The sequence below is a fragment of the Magallana gigas genome, chromosome 7, assembly GCF_963853765.1.
Source record: "Magallana gigas chromosome 7, xbMagGiga1.1, whole genome shotgun sequence".
NCBI classification, from domain to species: Eukaryota; Metazoa; Mollusca; class Bivalvia; order Ostreida; family Ostreidae; genus Magallana; species Magallana gigas.
This window is the reverse complement of record NC_088859.1, coordinates 19,007,876-19,025,448: the sequence shown is the minus strand read 5'-3', so window position 1 is coordinate 19,025,448 and position 17,573 is coordinate 19,007,876. Positions and strand designations below refer to the sequence as shown.

The 17,573-nt window shown below is 32.4% G+C and overlaps 1 protein-coding gene across 4 annotated transcripts in view; it reads left to right on the top strand.

Annotated features, from left to right (window-relative positions):
• Positions 1 to 17,573, top strand: part of LOC105337397 (probable helicase with zinc finger domain) — a 30,304-nt gene that overhangs the window by 2,188 nt on the left and 10,543 nt on the right. Inside the window, exons 1-13 of one of the 4 annotated variants that reach the window (XM_034457131.2) lie at positions 272 to 340; positions 1,557 to 1,691; positions 3,173 to 3,209; positions 10,680 to 10,801; positions 11,284 to 11,346; positions 11,989 to 12,187; positions 12,752 to 12,929; positions 13,502 to 13,525; positions 14,540 to 14,738; positions 15,241 to 15,348; positions 15,704 to 15,883; positions 16,312 to 16,511; positions 16,937 to 17,113. In XM_034457131.2, coding sequence (XP_034313022.2) covers positions 1,599 to 1,691; positions 3,173 to 3,209; positions 10,680 to 10,801; positions 11,284 to 11,346; positions 11,989 to 12,187; positions 12,752 to 12,929; positions 13,502 to 13,525; positions 14,540 to 14,738; positions 15,241 to 15,348; positions 15,704 to 15,883; positions 16,312 to 16,511; positions 16,937 to 17,113 — 1,580 coding nt within the window. In that variant the 5' untranslated portion in view covers positions 272 to 340; positions 1,557 to 1,598. Of the gene's footprint in view, positions 1 to 271; positions 441 to 1,556; positions 1,692 to 3,172; positions 3,210 to 10,679; positions 10,802 to 11,283; positions 11,347 to 11,988; positions 12,188 to 12,751; positions 12,930 to 13,501; positions 13,526 to 14,539; positions 14,739 to 15,240; positions 15,349 to 15,703; positions 15,884 to 16,311; positions 16,512 to 16,936; positions 17,114 to 17,573 lie in introns of those variants that run through there. The other 3 variants (XM_034457129.2, XM_034457128.2, XM_034457132.2) reach the window with 3 other exon arrangements.

Here is a 17,573-nt window from a genome sequence, read left to right as displayed (position 1 = left end):
AAGGTGATCATATTCTTTTTCTGTGGCTTCCAGACGTCTTTTTCTGACTATAAAGCACACAGTAAGAGAACTTATTAATTAATATGTCACCTTAAACGAACAGTGTTTTTAAAGAATCTGTTAAGGTTTGTGTCGAAAAGTCCCATATCCTAAGTAGGAAATCACCATGATCTTATGTAACGGTAGAGTTTCTGGTGAAATGGGCAGGAAGTTTCATCACAAGTATGTCAAGCAACTTCAGACACTTTAGGATGTGGGTTCACTAAATCAGACGCTTAGGAGCTTGATGTGAAGTTACATAATGGGGGCATGCTGAAGTATGTGTTTGGGTGTGAAAAAGGTAGACTTTATGTACTGGTAGTCTTTGAACATGAGAGAAGGAAATTTGATATATCAATTCTCAGATGTCTGATATAAAAAACGGTCTACCTGGGCGAGGGGTAAGATGAGATGATATTTTTTAATTAAAATGTATAGGATTATTTTCTTTCTTTTCTAACATCTATGATTTTAGGATTTCAATTTAATATTTTGCTTTCACTACTGGTAATTTCTGAGTTAGATGTAACTGTTAAAGGGATCTAAGAAGAATTTATATATGTGACCTTTAAAAAATGTCATTTTTAATTTTTGTTATTAAAACTTTATAAATGTAATAGTAAAGCTTTTAAACTCAAAGATAATTGAGAGGTAATCTAAACTTTTACATATGTAGTTATTATCAATTTGTTTTTCCCCCTTCCCATCTCATCAAACTAAGGAGACATATTGTTCCATAGGAGAAAAGTCTGACTTTTCGATATTGAGCAGGACTTTTTCTCTTCAATATGACAAAATTCTTTCAGCCTCAGCTCACAGATAAAGTTAACAGAGATTGTTTTTAAGTACATTTTTGACATTGCAGAAATAATTCAATTTAACCAGTGGAAGGTTGACAACCGACAAGTTATAACAACATGATATTAGCTTGACACAATACGTCGTGAAAAGCATGTCTCAAGGTGACAGAAACTTGGATTTCTCTCCCTTGATTTGATCATGAATCTCTTGTTATTAATTAAAGTCACTACTGGTTGTGTGTGGTTAAGCACGTAATTGTAGTCTTAAGTTAGATATAAACCGTTGCTAATTATGTGATATGTGTCATGTTGTCCGAAAATACAAGGTTTTCTTCCAGTAATATTCATGTGTTTTGGAACAATACATATAAGAAATACATTAAATTGTCTTTAAATTAATTATTTGATCTTAATAATTCTTCTGTAGATTATAATTTTAATTTAAAATCTACCACTAGCAACAACCCTCCCACCAACTCCCCCCCCTCCCCCCCCCCCCCAAAAAAAAAAAAAACAACCAACAAAACTCTAACATGAGATAAAAACCCAAGTGTGTGTGCTTTCATTCATGTCTTCAGAACACACAAATTTGCTTAAACATTTTAATTTTTTTCTAGGCTGCTTAATGAACTTGAAACTTCATATTAAGACCTAATGATATTTCAGGTTTTACATGAGTGAGATTTGTATGTTAATTATCTTTTCGATTCTACGCAGTGTCTCTATTTGGATTCCCAATGAAGCTGCAAGTGATGGGGGATGGATAGAGATAACCTGTCAGAAACAGAAAGGCATGGCCAGCCACCGAGCATAGACCACGTACTGACCCTCATCAACAGCTTAGTCAAAGAGGTAGGTGAAACTGGTACAGTACCATCTCTCATCTTATTGTAAACTGTAACAGCTAGCCTATAACACTGAGTTCATTTAAAAAGGTAGGTGACACTGGTACAATACCATTTCTCATCTTAGAATTATTTTAACAAGAGCTTGGACTTTGGGTAGAAATGCCATCTATTACTTGCGTCAAAACAATTAAAAATGATGCTGGTTTTAAGCAAAATATACACCAATTGTGTAGTCTTAGCTTGAAAGCCAGACAAATCTTGTTGATTTCAAAAGAGCAATGACTGATTGGCTTGCAATGAAATAGACAGGCCTACGTCACATTACTGTTTGTCACAACTGCTCAAAGTCCAAGCTCTTGTTAAAATGGTTCTATAATTGTAAACTGTAACAGCTAGCCTTTAACACTGAGTTCATTTAAGGAGGTAGGTGACACTGGTACAATACCATCTCTCATCTTATTGTAAACTGTAACAGCTAGGGTATAACTGAGTGTAGGCAATGAGGTAGGTACCACTGATACTTTATAAACTTGTACACATCTCTCTTGTTATTGTCTAATATTATACATGTAGCAATAGTACTGAGTTTAGTCAAAGGTAGGCATCTCTAGACTGTGGTACAATAATATCTTTCTTAAGGTACTTCTTAGTGTTAGTGTTATTGTATAATGTTATAGCTGTTACAGCAATGAGTTTAGTCAAAGCGGTAGGTACCACTGGTACAGTAACATCTTTCTTGAAGCACATGTTAGTGTTACTGTGCAAACTTATAGCTATAGTACTGTGTTTAGCCAAAGTACTGAGTTTAGCCAAAGAAGTTGGTACCACTGTTACTATACCATTTTTCTTGCTATTTTGTTATAGTATAGAGTTATAGCTATGGTATTGAGTTCATTTAAAGAGGCTTGTACCACTGGTTCAGTACCATTTCTCTTACTACAGCTATAGTACTGACACAATGAGAGTGAAATAATCATTAGTTTAATAGATTAAACTAGTTTAGTATTGTTAACATATATTTATGTTGAAGCTTTTGTACATAGAAAAACTGATTCGACTCGCTGCTTTTCATGTCGATCCTCTCATTAGGCTTCTGTAATATTGCTATGACATAGCTATTTTATGTTCAGCTTATGTAATATCTATGACAGGTACGGTACTATAGTATACTAGTACTTATACATTGGTACATGTATATACATGTATAGCAAGATCTCAAAGTTGCACATGGTATAGCAACATATGAATGGAAACTCATTTACTTTCTGAAGTCAGCATAGGGAAATCATATGTCACTATCTGATTTAAGCTAATAAAAATGCATGAACATGTATTAATTGCCTAGAATGTCAAGAGTGTATGTTGCATTGTCTTGGCATTTAGCTCTGAGATTTAATTAGTTTCGTTCTGTAATGCAGCCAGCAAACAATCACCAGTGGAAAATATGTTACAAAACTTAAAAGATGTATCCTCTTTTTTTTCCAGAAAAATTTTCAAGACGCTTTAGAACACACCAACACTGGTAAGTTCATTGATTCAAGGCTTTTTTTTCAAATATCTAAAATAGCTAGCTTTAAAATGTCTTGACCATATGATAGTCTAAGAGAATAGATGTATAATTGTATTCTTTTGACTTATTACCATATATGTCTGCGATGAAATAAGTACGCAATAAATTCCCCTGCACATGGGTAATACTATACAGTATATCATTTGATAATCTTGAACTCTTCAAAGAAAATTGTAAGGCAAAGATGTTGACCTTAGATGAATTAATAGGAACAATGATTGTGTACTTGCAAGGATAGCATTTATTTAAAATCTTTCAGAATTAAAGCGGTAATCTTCTGAACATTGATGCTGAAGAATGCTTCGTTAAATATGGATTGTCATATGTCATCTTTAAATTATCTTGTTTTATTAAATAGATGCTTAATTGCTGCAGAATTTGCAGTTCTGAAATTTTTTGAAATATAAAAGTAGAATTCTTCAGATATACACAGATGCATAATACATCAAATGGTATGTCCTTGAAAATAATGACATTTTTCAGTCATGCTTATAATGTAGGTATTGATCCTATAAATTGAATTTATGCAGTCTTGTTTATGTATGTACAGTGTACTATTACCAGTGAACAATACAAGGCTCAAACAGACATACCAAAATATATATTGAGAGAGAGAGAGAGAGAGAGAGAGAGAGAGAGAGAGAGAGAGAGAGAGAGAGAGAGGTTTTTTAAGTCTGCATGGTAAAAACCTTGTGGTTTAATGGTTGAATTAAAAAAAAAAAGATCAACACATGCTGAAGTGTCTGACCTTTTATCTGCAAGTCTAGTTTTTGATAAAGGCTGTTTTTTTGTAAGGTAATCATGTGCCCTCAGAGGAAAATGTTACATGCGATGCCAAACCACCAACTTTTATTTATTTTAAGAAAAAAATTGACTCATGTTGAGGAAGTGGGATATTTTTGTATGTGCATGAATATTCTATTCATTTTAATAACAGGGATTTGCAAGCAAGGTTATTATAAGTACGTTTCCTTTTCTGACGTCACACTGGTTTTAATAAGTCGGGGTCTGTCGTGATCTCATAATCTTTTTTCAAGAAGAGCTGACACCTGCAAAATTTATCCTCCCTCGTTTCCATGCGTAAAGGAAACAAGATACTTGTTAATGCGTTGGTTGTTAATGGAAATCAATATTTGACTGTCATATCGCACGGGATTGTCATATTGATTATTATTGAAATCGTATGGATAAAAAAATTTCTATATTTATATACGGTACATAGGTTTTGATCAGTCTTATATATACTGACATATAAATTATAGGTAACTGTTTACATGAAAGAATTCAATGTCCATTCAATCAACTCACCTGTTGAACTTTAAATAGTCTGATAACGAATTAACAGTTTTGAAAGACGCTGATTGTAATATAATTTTAATAATGCAGTTGTGTCACTTTAGGCTGATAAATATTTTTTGATTTGAATTGAACATTATTTTATTGTATATACATACATGTATATATATGATACATATACAAATGGTTTGCCACTGCATATACATTAAATACATTTGTCTATTTGATTACACACTAAACATTTTTTTTGGGGGGGGGGGGGGGGGGGGGGGGTTATTGAAATTTTTTTACTCTATCCGGGGTTACTATAATCACAGGTGATTTTTAGACGGAGGCTCTATGAGCCTCCTCTATTGCTACCGGTAAGCTCACGTGTGACGTCGATAGTGGATTTGACGGACACCACCTAGCGGCAAAAATTGCAATATTCGTTTGGGATTCATATTTCAATATTATTATTGAAATAAATATCTTATTTGCAATTACAATAAATATAACTATACATATTGCGATCATTAAACATAATTTCTTTCGAAAATCTTAGTCCATATGTCAAATTCCAAGTAAGTATGAATATGCATGAGTTTAAGAATAGCAATGGTGTAATCTTTTAGTGGCTATTTATATTTTTTATGCAGCTTCCTGTCCGTGACGTCAGATAATGAGGATTCCTCAAGAACAATCTTGTGTTGACCGAAATATTGAATAGTTATGAGATTCAATGGATAAACACGGCGTGGTTCTTAGTCTGTATCATATATTACTTGCGCATTATCAATTAATCTCCTGCGGAGATGTATCTTTCTATGTATAGCTACATTCCCAACCCCGGCATCGATCCAATAAAATGATTATTCAACAAGTTGAACCACTGCTATGTGAACTTGAGTATTCCCCCAATGAAGTACATGTACAGACAACCGTCATCGTAGCATGGCACATTTAAGTTTAGTTTTACTTGGCATGCATACTAAACCTGCTATAAGGATAGTGAAACAAATAAATAAAACATCCAGATTACACCCTTTAACGCCCCCCCCCCCCCCCCCCCACACACACACACATTCAGTATGTGCATAGGTAGAGAACCCAGGCCACGTGCTGTGAAGCTTGATTAATCCTGCATTGTCTGGCCAGCGCTGTCGATTTCAAATTAAGTTGGGAAGTCAGTGTGTTTTTGCAAGCTGATAAGAGATTTTCGCGTGAAAAAAGTGTAAAAACATTTGACAGAATGTACATATTGTCTTTTAAAAGTGAAGTACGGAGTATTACAAGATCTACCGCGGTATATTATTTTAAATTTACAATGTAGCTTTAAAGAGATATTACAGCGAATTCTCTTCATCTTGGATATCTTCCTTTTTAAACATAGTTAGATAAAAGAATAGAAGTCGTGCATATACATGTACTGAAAGATTGAATCTTTTTACAGCCAAAAAAAACTCGCAATTGCGTGTTAAATATTTTTCCGAAATTCTAAATTTATATCTCTAAAATTTTGTTTACACAACAAGTAAAATCTGTATAAATTCGTAATATTTTCATCCCTTGTAGAAAGTCACACCAAAATGTTTACAGTTGATGCGCGAAGCTGTTGATCAAAAGGCTGAGCTAGCAATATTTCCTTTTTGGACCGCCTGAAATGATTAAATCAACGGTAACTTTGAGCAAAAATGAGCTGTAGCGTCTCTTATATATAAATATTTCATCTCCATAACTTTTTGAAACGCTTAGAAATATATTTGGTTACTCTCTACAATCGAATCGTACATTCTGCAAAAGAAAAAGAACAACAACTATGCGAGATTGAGATCATGCATGCATTACCTACATGTAACATTAGGGGGTTTTAAGCATGAACGATATTTTCATATAAAAAATGTTCACTGTTCAAAAGTTTTTATTGATTATATATAACAAGAAATCATATTGACGCAAGCGTCAAATGGGCCGCAAAAATATAATTGATGTATGAATCATCATTGGTTGTTTACATTAAAATAAAACATACCACAAAGAAGAAAAAAACAAGTTGGTTATACTAATTTTAATGGTAGATTTTAATTTTAATTAATACTATATTTTCAGCAACACGTTTTGAATTTCAACATTCTACTATTATTATTAAGAACAGAGTTCGTTACAGTAAGCATTTCTAACTGTAATTGAATGATCATTACTTTAGTATGAAGTAATGGAGAACACATTGATTTGTACATTATTTTAATACAAAATTCAATTCATCATTATTCTCTTGGGGATTATATATATATATATATATATATATATATATATATATATATATATATATATATATATATATATATATATATATATATATATATATATCAAACCATCTTGATTTTTTTGTTGCATTGTTTTGAATTAAAACTTATATAATGCATTAGTTTATATAATTTCAAGGGACCACATAATAAAATAAAAATGGATTAATATAAAGGTACATGTAAGATCATGCTCATCCGGTAGAATCTGCACAATTTTAAAGGTAAAAAATAAGGCGGATAATTTTTTCTTAAAAATGGAATTATAAACTTTATCTACACTACATAAATATAACCATGGTTATTTCAGAAGAATTATAAATAAATCAGGTTAGCTCAAATTTTCAGGTCCACTCAAATTTTCAGTTCTTTCATATTTTTGCGTAAATAATTGATATGGATGTCATTTCGTGATAATTTTCTACCACAACGCACATGGCAATATAATAAATTCACACCCAAAGTCATTTTATTTGACGCAGCACATAGAAATTCATCATTATATAAAATTTCATGTCATTCAGGTCTTTAGTATTTCAGGTCTTTAGTATGTCCCGTATACCGATCCCGATACAATGGAAAACTCAGAAAATTTCCGAATACATTATAGTCGCGATACAAACGTGTCTAACACGACAGTCTATGACCAACTTTTCATTTACGAGTAAAACAAAAATTATATAATATCAGAAAACATATTTCTACATGCAAATTTCATTTTTAATTGATAAAAATGAGCATAATATTAATTCATAAAAAAACCTATCCCGCAGAAACGCAGTTACAATATTTAAATGTGTATCAAATAACGGACCGCCTCCTGGCGGCCCGTAATAAATTTTAGTATATATTGTTAATCATAAGGTATAGCTCTAACTTCCAAAATATTTTTTTGTTTGTAATTTGTTTTTGCATTTTCCATAAAAGAGCATGAATATGTTGGCAAAGTAGTTTCTGTCCTGTAATATTTAGTATTGCAAACTCTTAATTGATACTCTAAACCTTCTATACCTGAAAATTTGAAGAAGAAAAAACCATTATTATTTTTGAGAGCTGATTATTATCAACTCTCCTATGCAGTTACTCTGGCAAACCGGAAGTGAAACTGTGTTTGGACCTAACCACAGATCATAGCCGCTGACAAGACCTTGTTCTCGAAAATAATCGATAAATTCGATGTAATGCATTCTGAAGCATTAAATATTATTATAGTTAAATATTGCTTGGATCCATATAATTTTCCAGAAATATTTACATTACTGATACATGATGGAATTTGATGGAATTTATTTTACTTAAAATATTACGCAACATGATTCATATGATGTTTTCCCAGAATTCTTAAAATTGTCGGAAAAGCCCGAAAATTCTTATTATGAAAATATGCGTTATTCAATTACGGATAAGAAACTACTTGGCATGCGAAATTACATATTGTTAATTTTAAGATAAATATCAATCGATGAAATCAACTCCCGTCGGTACTACTAAACTTGGAATTATTAGATTAATCTCCTCCGCAACGATGCCTCCGTCTCTCAGTACTTTCAGTACTTTGATTACATTAATTGTTTAATATCCCCTTATATCCCATTTGGGCAATTGGTAATGGCTGGTTTAGTTTAAGAGGCATAACATAAATGTGGGAAGTCCCAATCTATAGTTTATGTAGTAATCATTATGATTCCAAAACAGACGGAAGTGGTTCACTTGATCTATAATTAGCAGATTTCATGAATGATATTGTTTACGGATATACATGATGTCATATTGAATTTTTCCAAACATAAAACAATTTGATTTCATCAAAAAAAAATTTGATTAAGCATTTTTTCTTTGTTTTTGAAACTTTTCAGAATATAATTTTGATTAGGAGTTAAACAGTATAAGAAAAATAAAAAATTTAATTTAGGCAACTTCTCACTGCTTAGATTGGAAAACAGGAAATCTTTTCGTAAGATCGATCGTCACTTGTAGCATGTTCCCCCCTAAAGGAAGGAAGCTTGTAATAAAAAATAATGACAATGAGTTTAATGTTATCTATAGTATGGTATATATCAGGGTTTTTCTCTGAATTTTAGGAAAACACTTTTTTTTTTCAATGAATTGTTCAGTTCTATATAAAAACTGAAGAGGAATTTAAATTCTGATACATGTATTAGGATATGCTTGATGATTGATCAATGGAAAATAAAAGCAACCACATGAATAAATGTAGTAAGTCTTACTGAATTTTCTAATCCCATGACCAGAAAGAATTTTGTATACTCTTATAGATCAAGATTCCGGCTATTTTATAGGTGTTTTGGCCAATCATTTGTTCAGTACATGTTTCTTTTTCTGTCAAGTCTAAAACTAAAGACAATATACCTCTAACATAACTTTTTCACTGAAAAAGACAATTTGTAAATATAATTGATTCTGTAGGAGAGAGCATATTACTCGTTTTAAAAATGACACCAACAAGTATACTATAAATTCCTAATTATACGTGAGGAATTTATATCATTGCGTAAAATCGCGAGAAGCACCCCTCGTGGATTTTAAAATCTCACCATTATTTTCTGAGAGTTGGGAACTATTAGTAATGTGGATGAATGTTCCGCGTTCGCAATTTTATATCCTCGCGATTTGATACAAAACAGCAGGATTGCAGAAATAAGTTCACACGTAATATAAGGAATGTGCAGTATTCATCATGTTAAATTGCGAGTAGTTAATTATCAAAATAAGAAATTTCTTTGATATGTTACGATTAATCACTTCTGATTCATTGAAATTGACAAGCACTTTTGTAAGTCAAAAATTTTCCTTTCAGAATAAGTTTAAATTACATCTATATTTTAGGTGAAGGTGGCTTGACTATTCAGCCTCAATCTGCCAATGACGAAGAACGCTAGTGGTCTTTTCCTATTTCTGCCCTCAGTTGCCCTGAAAACTTCCTGAAAATCACAGTGAATGTGATTTCCTGTCTCATTTATAGACGCCTCGACTAAATTGCTCAAAATTTGTGAAAATTGAAATCACATTAAAGACCCTCTGTATGAGTTCATGATATTAGGACAGCTACGTCTCCTTCCCTCCCCCTCCCCCAAAACTGACCTCTTTGGTATTAAAAGGAAGGTGATCTGTGGGTTTAAGTACAAGTAGCTGTTAATTAAGTAACTGTTAAGAGACCCCTAGTCAAGAAATAATGCAGTCTCCTTAACAAGGCATGATTTTAAATCAATACATTTGGCTCACAGCAGCAAAAATCAATGTAACATTGTTTTGTTGACTTTGGATTTTGCATATTATAATCATAGGACGTCAGCTATTTGTCAGCTAAATATTCTAATGGCAGAGTTCATTTAGCAATTCCAAAATGGACCGTTTTTCTTTAGAAATGAACATGTATATTTATATAAGTGTGTGCAGTGTATGTAAATGACCATAATTTTTACTTTAACATGTCATGTACATGTACGTCAGACATTATACGGCACACTTAAGCAAAATTTTTCATTTGTCAAGTTTCATACTTTTTATAGAAATAGAACTGGAAGGCAAATGTATGTTATTGGGGGGGGGGGGGGGGGGGGCTAAATTAGATTTAATGCCCTCAAGTAATGCGGGGGGTGTAAATTAGATTTTACATTACCTTAAACTAATCTTATAATGCCATATAAATGCCACCATACTCCTATAATAACAAAATTAAGGGTTTTAACCTAAAAGAGTAGAGACCCAGGCAGAAGCTTTGAGGGTGAGGGATTTGGTCAATTTTGTAAGCATGTCAAACATATGGTTTAAGTTGTTTGTGTTGTTTACATTTCATTTCCTCTTTTTGTCTTCTTTTCAGCCTTAGCTAAATATAAACATAATGAGAAATTACAAGAGAAGAAGATCAAAATCCTGTGTCACCAAGGGAAGTTTGAGGAAGCATTTGATCTCACTAAAAACTGGAAGGAGCGAGAGCCAAAGGTCTGAATGGAACACTACTTTTTGATAAAATATTTGTCTGCATAGAGGAAAGAAAAAACAAACTTTGCTTACTGGTATTTATTTAACTTTTTGATAAATATCTAAGTCTGCATAGAGGAAGTTCATCAATTTTGCTTATTTATTTTTTGTTTTATTTTTTAAATGAAAAAAAAAACCCAGGTGGCATTTAATTGTTAGTATAACATAAATGTAATAAATACATTAATTTGAAATCTTAATTGGGAAAAATGAATGATTGAAATTAAAACTTTTAGATTATGTAATATTCTAGTAGTATAAATTTACAAAAATTGGAAAAATATTTTATAATTGTAATCGTATACTGAAAGCTAGCCTATAAGTGTAGCAACAAAGAGTAAATGTATAACAATGCAAATTCTCACCTTGAAGTTTTGTCTCTTGTTAGTTGGTTATATGTAGCCTAATGCGTTATATTTTAGAATGTGATTTTTTTGTTGCAGAATGCTGTGGCCAACAAAGAATTCAAAAAATTAAAGAAACTCATTCAAGTTTTAAGGAATTTGGTAAGTAAATGAGAACACAATTTAATGCATGTACATACACTTCATCAAAGCTTCTGTAGATTTCTTATTTTGTGAAAGTACTTATATCTGTAAATTCTTCCCATGTTTTGTGTAAGTTCATGAGAATATAAAATACAGGTAATGATTAAGAAGCTCTTGTTATTGTTTCATATATTTTACAACTGTCAGGGGGGAAAAGTGAGGTCTGAAATTTTTTATGAGTGGTGCTTTTTGTGGATATTAATTCCTTTAGTTTAATTAGGAAACTACTATATTTATCCTATGATAGAATTCTATAATGATACATGTATAAATTGGCTCTGATGTACTGTAGAATTTTCTGAGTTAAATTATTTTTGCTTTATTCCTTTCAAATATTGATTACTGTTGGGCAAAAAAAAATCACTCAAAGAGAGAAAGCATTGTGGTGCAAACATACAAAATCATATCAGTGCTAATTGTATCAAAATAAGATGTTTGATATAATTCTAATTTTTGATGCATCCTTCTTGAAATGAATTCACAGTTAATTGAAATTCTTTTTAATAAAAATCTATTTCAAAACTTGAATTATGAACTTTGATAATACATTTTAAAGTTGACTAATCAACTGTAACTCCATATTGTGTGTTCTTCTTTCAGGATTCAGAAGAAGAGAATGAGGAGGAGGAGGAGGAGGAAGAGGCAGTAGAGAACAATGCTTCTGTTCCAGCAAGTACCGCATCACCCACACACACCACACCATCAGAACCCACCCCCACCCCACCCCATGCAGCAGAACCCCACCCCACCACATCGAAGTCAGAGATAGAGGGAGCATGTGCACTACACGACGAAAAGGGTTAGCAAAATATTGTTTGAATTACTTACAGACTAGTAAGTACTCTTGTACATGAGAAAGTGTATATGCTGAAATTGTGTTCATTTCAATTATAATTTTGATTTCTTGTTGAAATTGATTGTTTTAAAACTGTTCTGAGGGATGTGTTGAACCTTAAGCCAGAATAAAGTTGAAAAGCCCAAGGGACTCTCTCAAATAATCTGTTAATGTTAAAGATATATATTATAGAGATCATTGAATCTAATTCATCTTTGTACATGTATCGGTACTTGTGTAGCCAAACAAAGTGACAGAGATTTATCTTGTTTTCTTGTACATGAATACAGAAGTTCATTTATTTTTTGCAAAATGGTTAAAATTGTGGTTAAAATAAAAATCAAGTTTCTATTTCTGTGTTACAATAATAAAAAAAAAATTGAAAATGTAGATTAGCCAGTATATTTGCACCTGTGCTTGGTATGACAAATCCACTAAAACAGCCGAATGAATGAAACATTTTTTTAAATGAATAAAAGTTCAATATGAAGTTGCAATAGTAACTTTATTTATGTCCATGCTTTGTAGATGACGAGGATTTTAGCTGTACTTTCTGCGACATTAAATTTGTGTCAGCCAGCGAGTTAGAAACCCACTGTCGCAGTGACCTGCATAAGAAACGAATCACATCAGATGAGGATCAAAACTGGAAATATCGAGTGCCACCCAGAAACTTAACCAGCGAGGAGTTTACCATTTGTCGCAGGTAATTACAAGCATGTACAGTAATTGTTCGTGTTGAGAACTCAAATACAGATCTGATATTTATACTTATTGTGTAGATCAACCTATCTCTCTCCTGTGACACATCTTTTCTGTTCTATCTCTTGGACTTATAGAGCATTTTATCTTGAAACTATATCTATAGATTGTACTGATTTTTGAGGTAAATAAATGTTCATTGTAGATTCATTTTCAGAATTTCGGAAAGCTGTATTTTAGCATTGTAATTTAAGGATGATTGATGCTTGTAAAGAGAGATAACTCTACCTAGGATAAATAACTATTTTTCCTGTAGGCCAAATTAGATTATTCATAGGTTTCTTAAGCCCAAAATTTTAAATAATAATTACCCCCCCCCCCCCCAAAAGAAACTTAAACAAAATCAAAACCATACATTAAGAGACCATTAAAAGAAGGGTTAGTTTCTGCTGTAAGCTCTTTTATTATTTTTTGATTATTATATTCAGGAGTTGGGGAGAGTTGTACATTTTTTTACGTAGAGCAAATTACATGTAGATGTGTGATAATAGATGTTTGATCATAGGCGGCTTGTAGTGTTCTAGACGCGGAGTTGAATCGGTGAGCCAAATCTCCTATCTCATTAGTTTTACTAACAGACTACCAAACAGTTGTCACTATTTTCGAGCATGTTCATGCATGTGTGAATTATTGTATAATTTAAGTTTAAAGGTGAAATGGTGTTCTGATGAATTTTTTTTTTTTATTATTTTATCTGGAATGATCTTTTTTTGGATTTATTTTGGATGTATTTTTTTTTCAGTTTCTCATTGATCCAAAACTCTTACTTCTAGTCATTTTCTTTTTTAAATTTTACCTTTTTAGTCTCTTTTTGTAAAATGTGTGTATGAGAGAGATGGGAGAGAGAGAAAGAATGAGAATATAGATGTAGTAAATGTACATATCTCGTTATAAAATGACATTACATAGCCACACCACATATAAATGGTTTGATGCAAAAAGAAGCTGTTTAATTAAGAAAACATTGACTCATGGGATATGGTTAGGGTAAAACTTTAAAATTCCGAATAAAAACCAGGGAGATATTAGAATTGATGGTCATTGTAATAGACGGTGTAATTATTACATTTGTATGTGTATGTGGTCTTATTCTTGAACATCATTGGAATTGTAATTTTAATAGCAGCAACTTGTATGAATGGCTTCAATGTAGAGTATGAGAAAAAAAATGCATGGAAGATTTGTTGTTTTCAATATGTGGTCTGATATTTGGTCAACAAAATAAGTCTTATTAAAGCCTTGAAATTACAAATCTGAATATTAATTCAATTATTGATTCAATTCTCAACAAAGAGTTAATGCAATATGCAGTTGAGCATGTTGCTATTTAAAAGAAATTATGAAAAAATACAAATACATGTTGTTGCTAACTTTATTTTTAATGATGAATAATTCAATTTTGGTTCTGGTGTTGAAGGCTTCAGAAATTAAATATAATTAATTTATTTACATTGTTGATTACTTTATTCACCCCACAAAGGTGGTATTGTTTTGAAATATTTTTACATCATGTATTCCTGTTTTTAAAAATGTTTTAACCATATATTGGAACAGTTATGAAGAAACCAGAAAATGTACTTTCGGGGACAAGTGTACCCAGGCCCACTCCAAGGAAGAGCTGCAGGAGTGGAAGGAACGCTTCAAGTTCCGGACACAACAAATCAAACGGGCCCGGGACAAACATCTCCATGGCAACACGTACGCTGAACAACTGATGGAGAAACTGGTCAATGCTGAGAACTCCAAGTCTGTGGTCAGTATTACTTAGAAGATGAAAACTGGGAACTCCAGAGCCTTTATTTTACATTTGGAGTAGTAAAGCCCCTTCTAGAATATATTAATTCTGAAGGCAGGGATGGATACCGTGGAATCATCAAATTTCGTGGGGGCCAATTTTCGTGGATTGCTGAAATTTTATAGGTCCGTGGGGACATAATTTTGTGTATTTTCTTATACCTACAAAACGAAATATGACTTTATAGCCCTAAAATATAATTCGTGGAGGATGTTAATTCATGGATGAAAGGTACCCACGAATTCCACGAAAATTAAACCACCACGAAATCTAATGATTCCACAGTATATTATATGTTCAATATGCTTTCAGTTTTCTCGTTTGATTTTTAATCATTTTGGAAAAGTTAAATTTAAAAGTTAACATAGCGCAAATTTTGTACATGCACATACATTGTCCTGTAGCCAGCAACGGATGCATATACACCATGTACATGGCAGTTTATGTCTTTTTTTTGCAGATGATACAAAACGTTGAGTATGCTAAAGTCCACGTCAACTCAGAGTTAAAAGTGAACATGACAACCAAGAAATGCACTAATGCCTGGACCTTCACCATCACCAGCAAGGTTAGTCTTGGTTATTTACAGCAAACTGACACAAGGTCAGATTCATGCAAGTTCCAAGAAAAATTATTCAATTTGTATTGTGTTTCATTGATGTTAGAATTCAGTAAATGCCCAAAATGACACATGATCAACCAAATTACTTTATTGCAAACTCCAACCTCTGTGAATCTCTGAAATGTTTGAATTTTTCATTCTAATAAAATTGATCAAATTTTGTCTTTAAATAAAAAAAAAATTGCCACAATCATTTCATCGTATGTTTCATCTAGTATGTCAAAATTCTTTTAAAGTGCCATTAAAGAATGTACACACACAATTAGTAGGTATAAACATGTTTGGAGGATTCCTATTGTAGAGAAGTCTGCACCGAGTGACCTTGCTGGACGACACAAATCGCACTTACTTCTACATCGCCAGCATTTCTGTGGGACCAAAAAAGACCCAAAAGTACCAGAATCTGGAGACCCACTGTCAGGAGTGGGTCAACCCGGACTACACCACCAGACACAGTGGGGAATACGTCTACAGGGTCAAGGTCAGTGATATATAACGCTTATCAATGTAATGATCAATGTAATAGTTGTAATGGCATTTGACAAGGTCATTTATATAAAGCTCATGATTATTTGTAATGAAATAGGGAATAATAGCATTTGTCAATTGTGGGTAAGATGAAAAAATATTTTGTGAAAATTTTTAAGAACGTAAATTTTATTCATACAAAGGTGAAAATGATGTTGAGTAGTATCCAAATACTTTTTATTTAATTAAGAGATTTTGAAAGAAAAATATTGATATTTGAAATTCATTGTCGCTTTCAAAAACTGATTAAGAAGATATTTATCGATAATACAGAAGAATTTTATGGAATAAGGACAAAAATATCAACAAACACTTTTCTTTCAGCATTTTCATATACCCGTATAAAAAAATTATCTTATTGATTTCATTTCTATTTTTCAGGTTGTTTTCAAAACCGATATTTACGGGACATTTAGACAGACTCTGGTTTATGACTTTGGCTTGGAACCCGTTCTGAGCCGAGAGATGCAGATAGAGTCCGCCCCCATCACAGACATTGAGAAACTTAGCAAGGACCTTGTGCTCAGTGAACAGGGGCGCTGGAAAGTAGAGAGTGTGGACTTAGTCCCCTTTGAAAACAAGTAAGTATAGATACCTGTATAGGGCCAAAAAAATATTATTTTGAGTTTCCCAGGCCTAAAATTTCAAAATATAATGCAACAGGCAGGTTTTTGTTCCAAGATTTGCAATGGGAAATAACTCAAATGTTCTCATTTAAAAATTTTCAGTATGGCAAAAAATCTAATTTGGTAGCATTTGAGATGATAAAACATTACCTTAAGAACAAATCATTTATTATTTTAGCCTAAAAAAAATTATATTTTGTTTTGTTGGGTATAATGAATATTATTTACTGCTGTTGTTCAAATCAATATAAAATTTTGTTGATTATAACGTTAATTTTTTATGTAAATTTGCATATAAGTAAAATAACAAGGGGGGGGGGGGGGGGTAAAAATGGAAGTAGGGCAACTTTACTCACTCTGATGTTTGATTTTCTGTGTAGGCCAGTACCTGAGACAGAGGAAGAGAAGCAGTTGTTATCCAAATACTGTTTACCTGAGGCGGATAAGTTCCGTTTATCCGAGCATCTGATGCATCCACCCACTAAGGAGACTTATCGGATCTGGATGCATGAAATGCTCTACATAGAGGAGTGGGCACAGATGGATCATATTTCTAGGTACACAGCACCCTCTAGTGGCAATTTTTTTTCTCTCAATATTTGTAATGGTCTCGTTCAGGAAAATTTAGTCTAACATAGTTATTATTTCTATACACAGGGAAATACTTGCCCCCAATTTTATTATCGCCATTTGCCTGCAATGTCTGTGAGCAATTTCAAGCTTGGGCAAATTCCAATGTCTCAAGTTATCTCTGTTTAAACACAACATTGTCAGGGCAAATTCAAGAGGGTGCAAAACCAATTGCAAGTGAATAAGGGCAAAAATAATGTAAGGCTGTATATAGCAGTTGATATGGCAAAGGTGTGAATTAAAACTGCATTACTGCATTCACAAGGAGGTTAAAGTATGAGAAAAATGTACATTACATAGACCCAATATTGTGGTTTTCATTCAATGTAATTTTTTTTTTGGCTGATAAAAAACCAATAAAAAAATGATTGTTTCTTTAATTTTGAA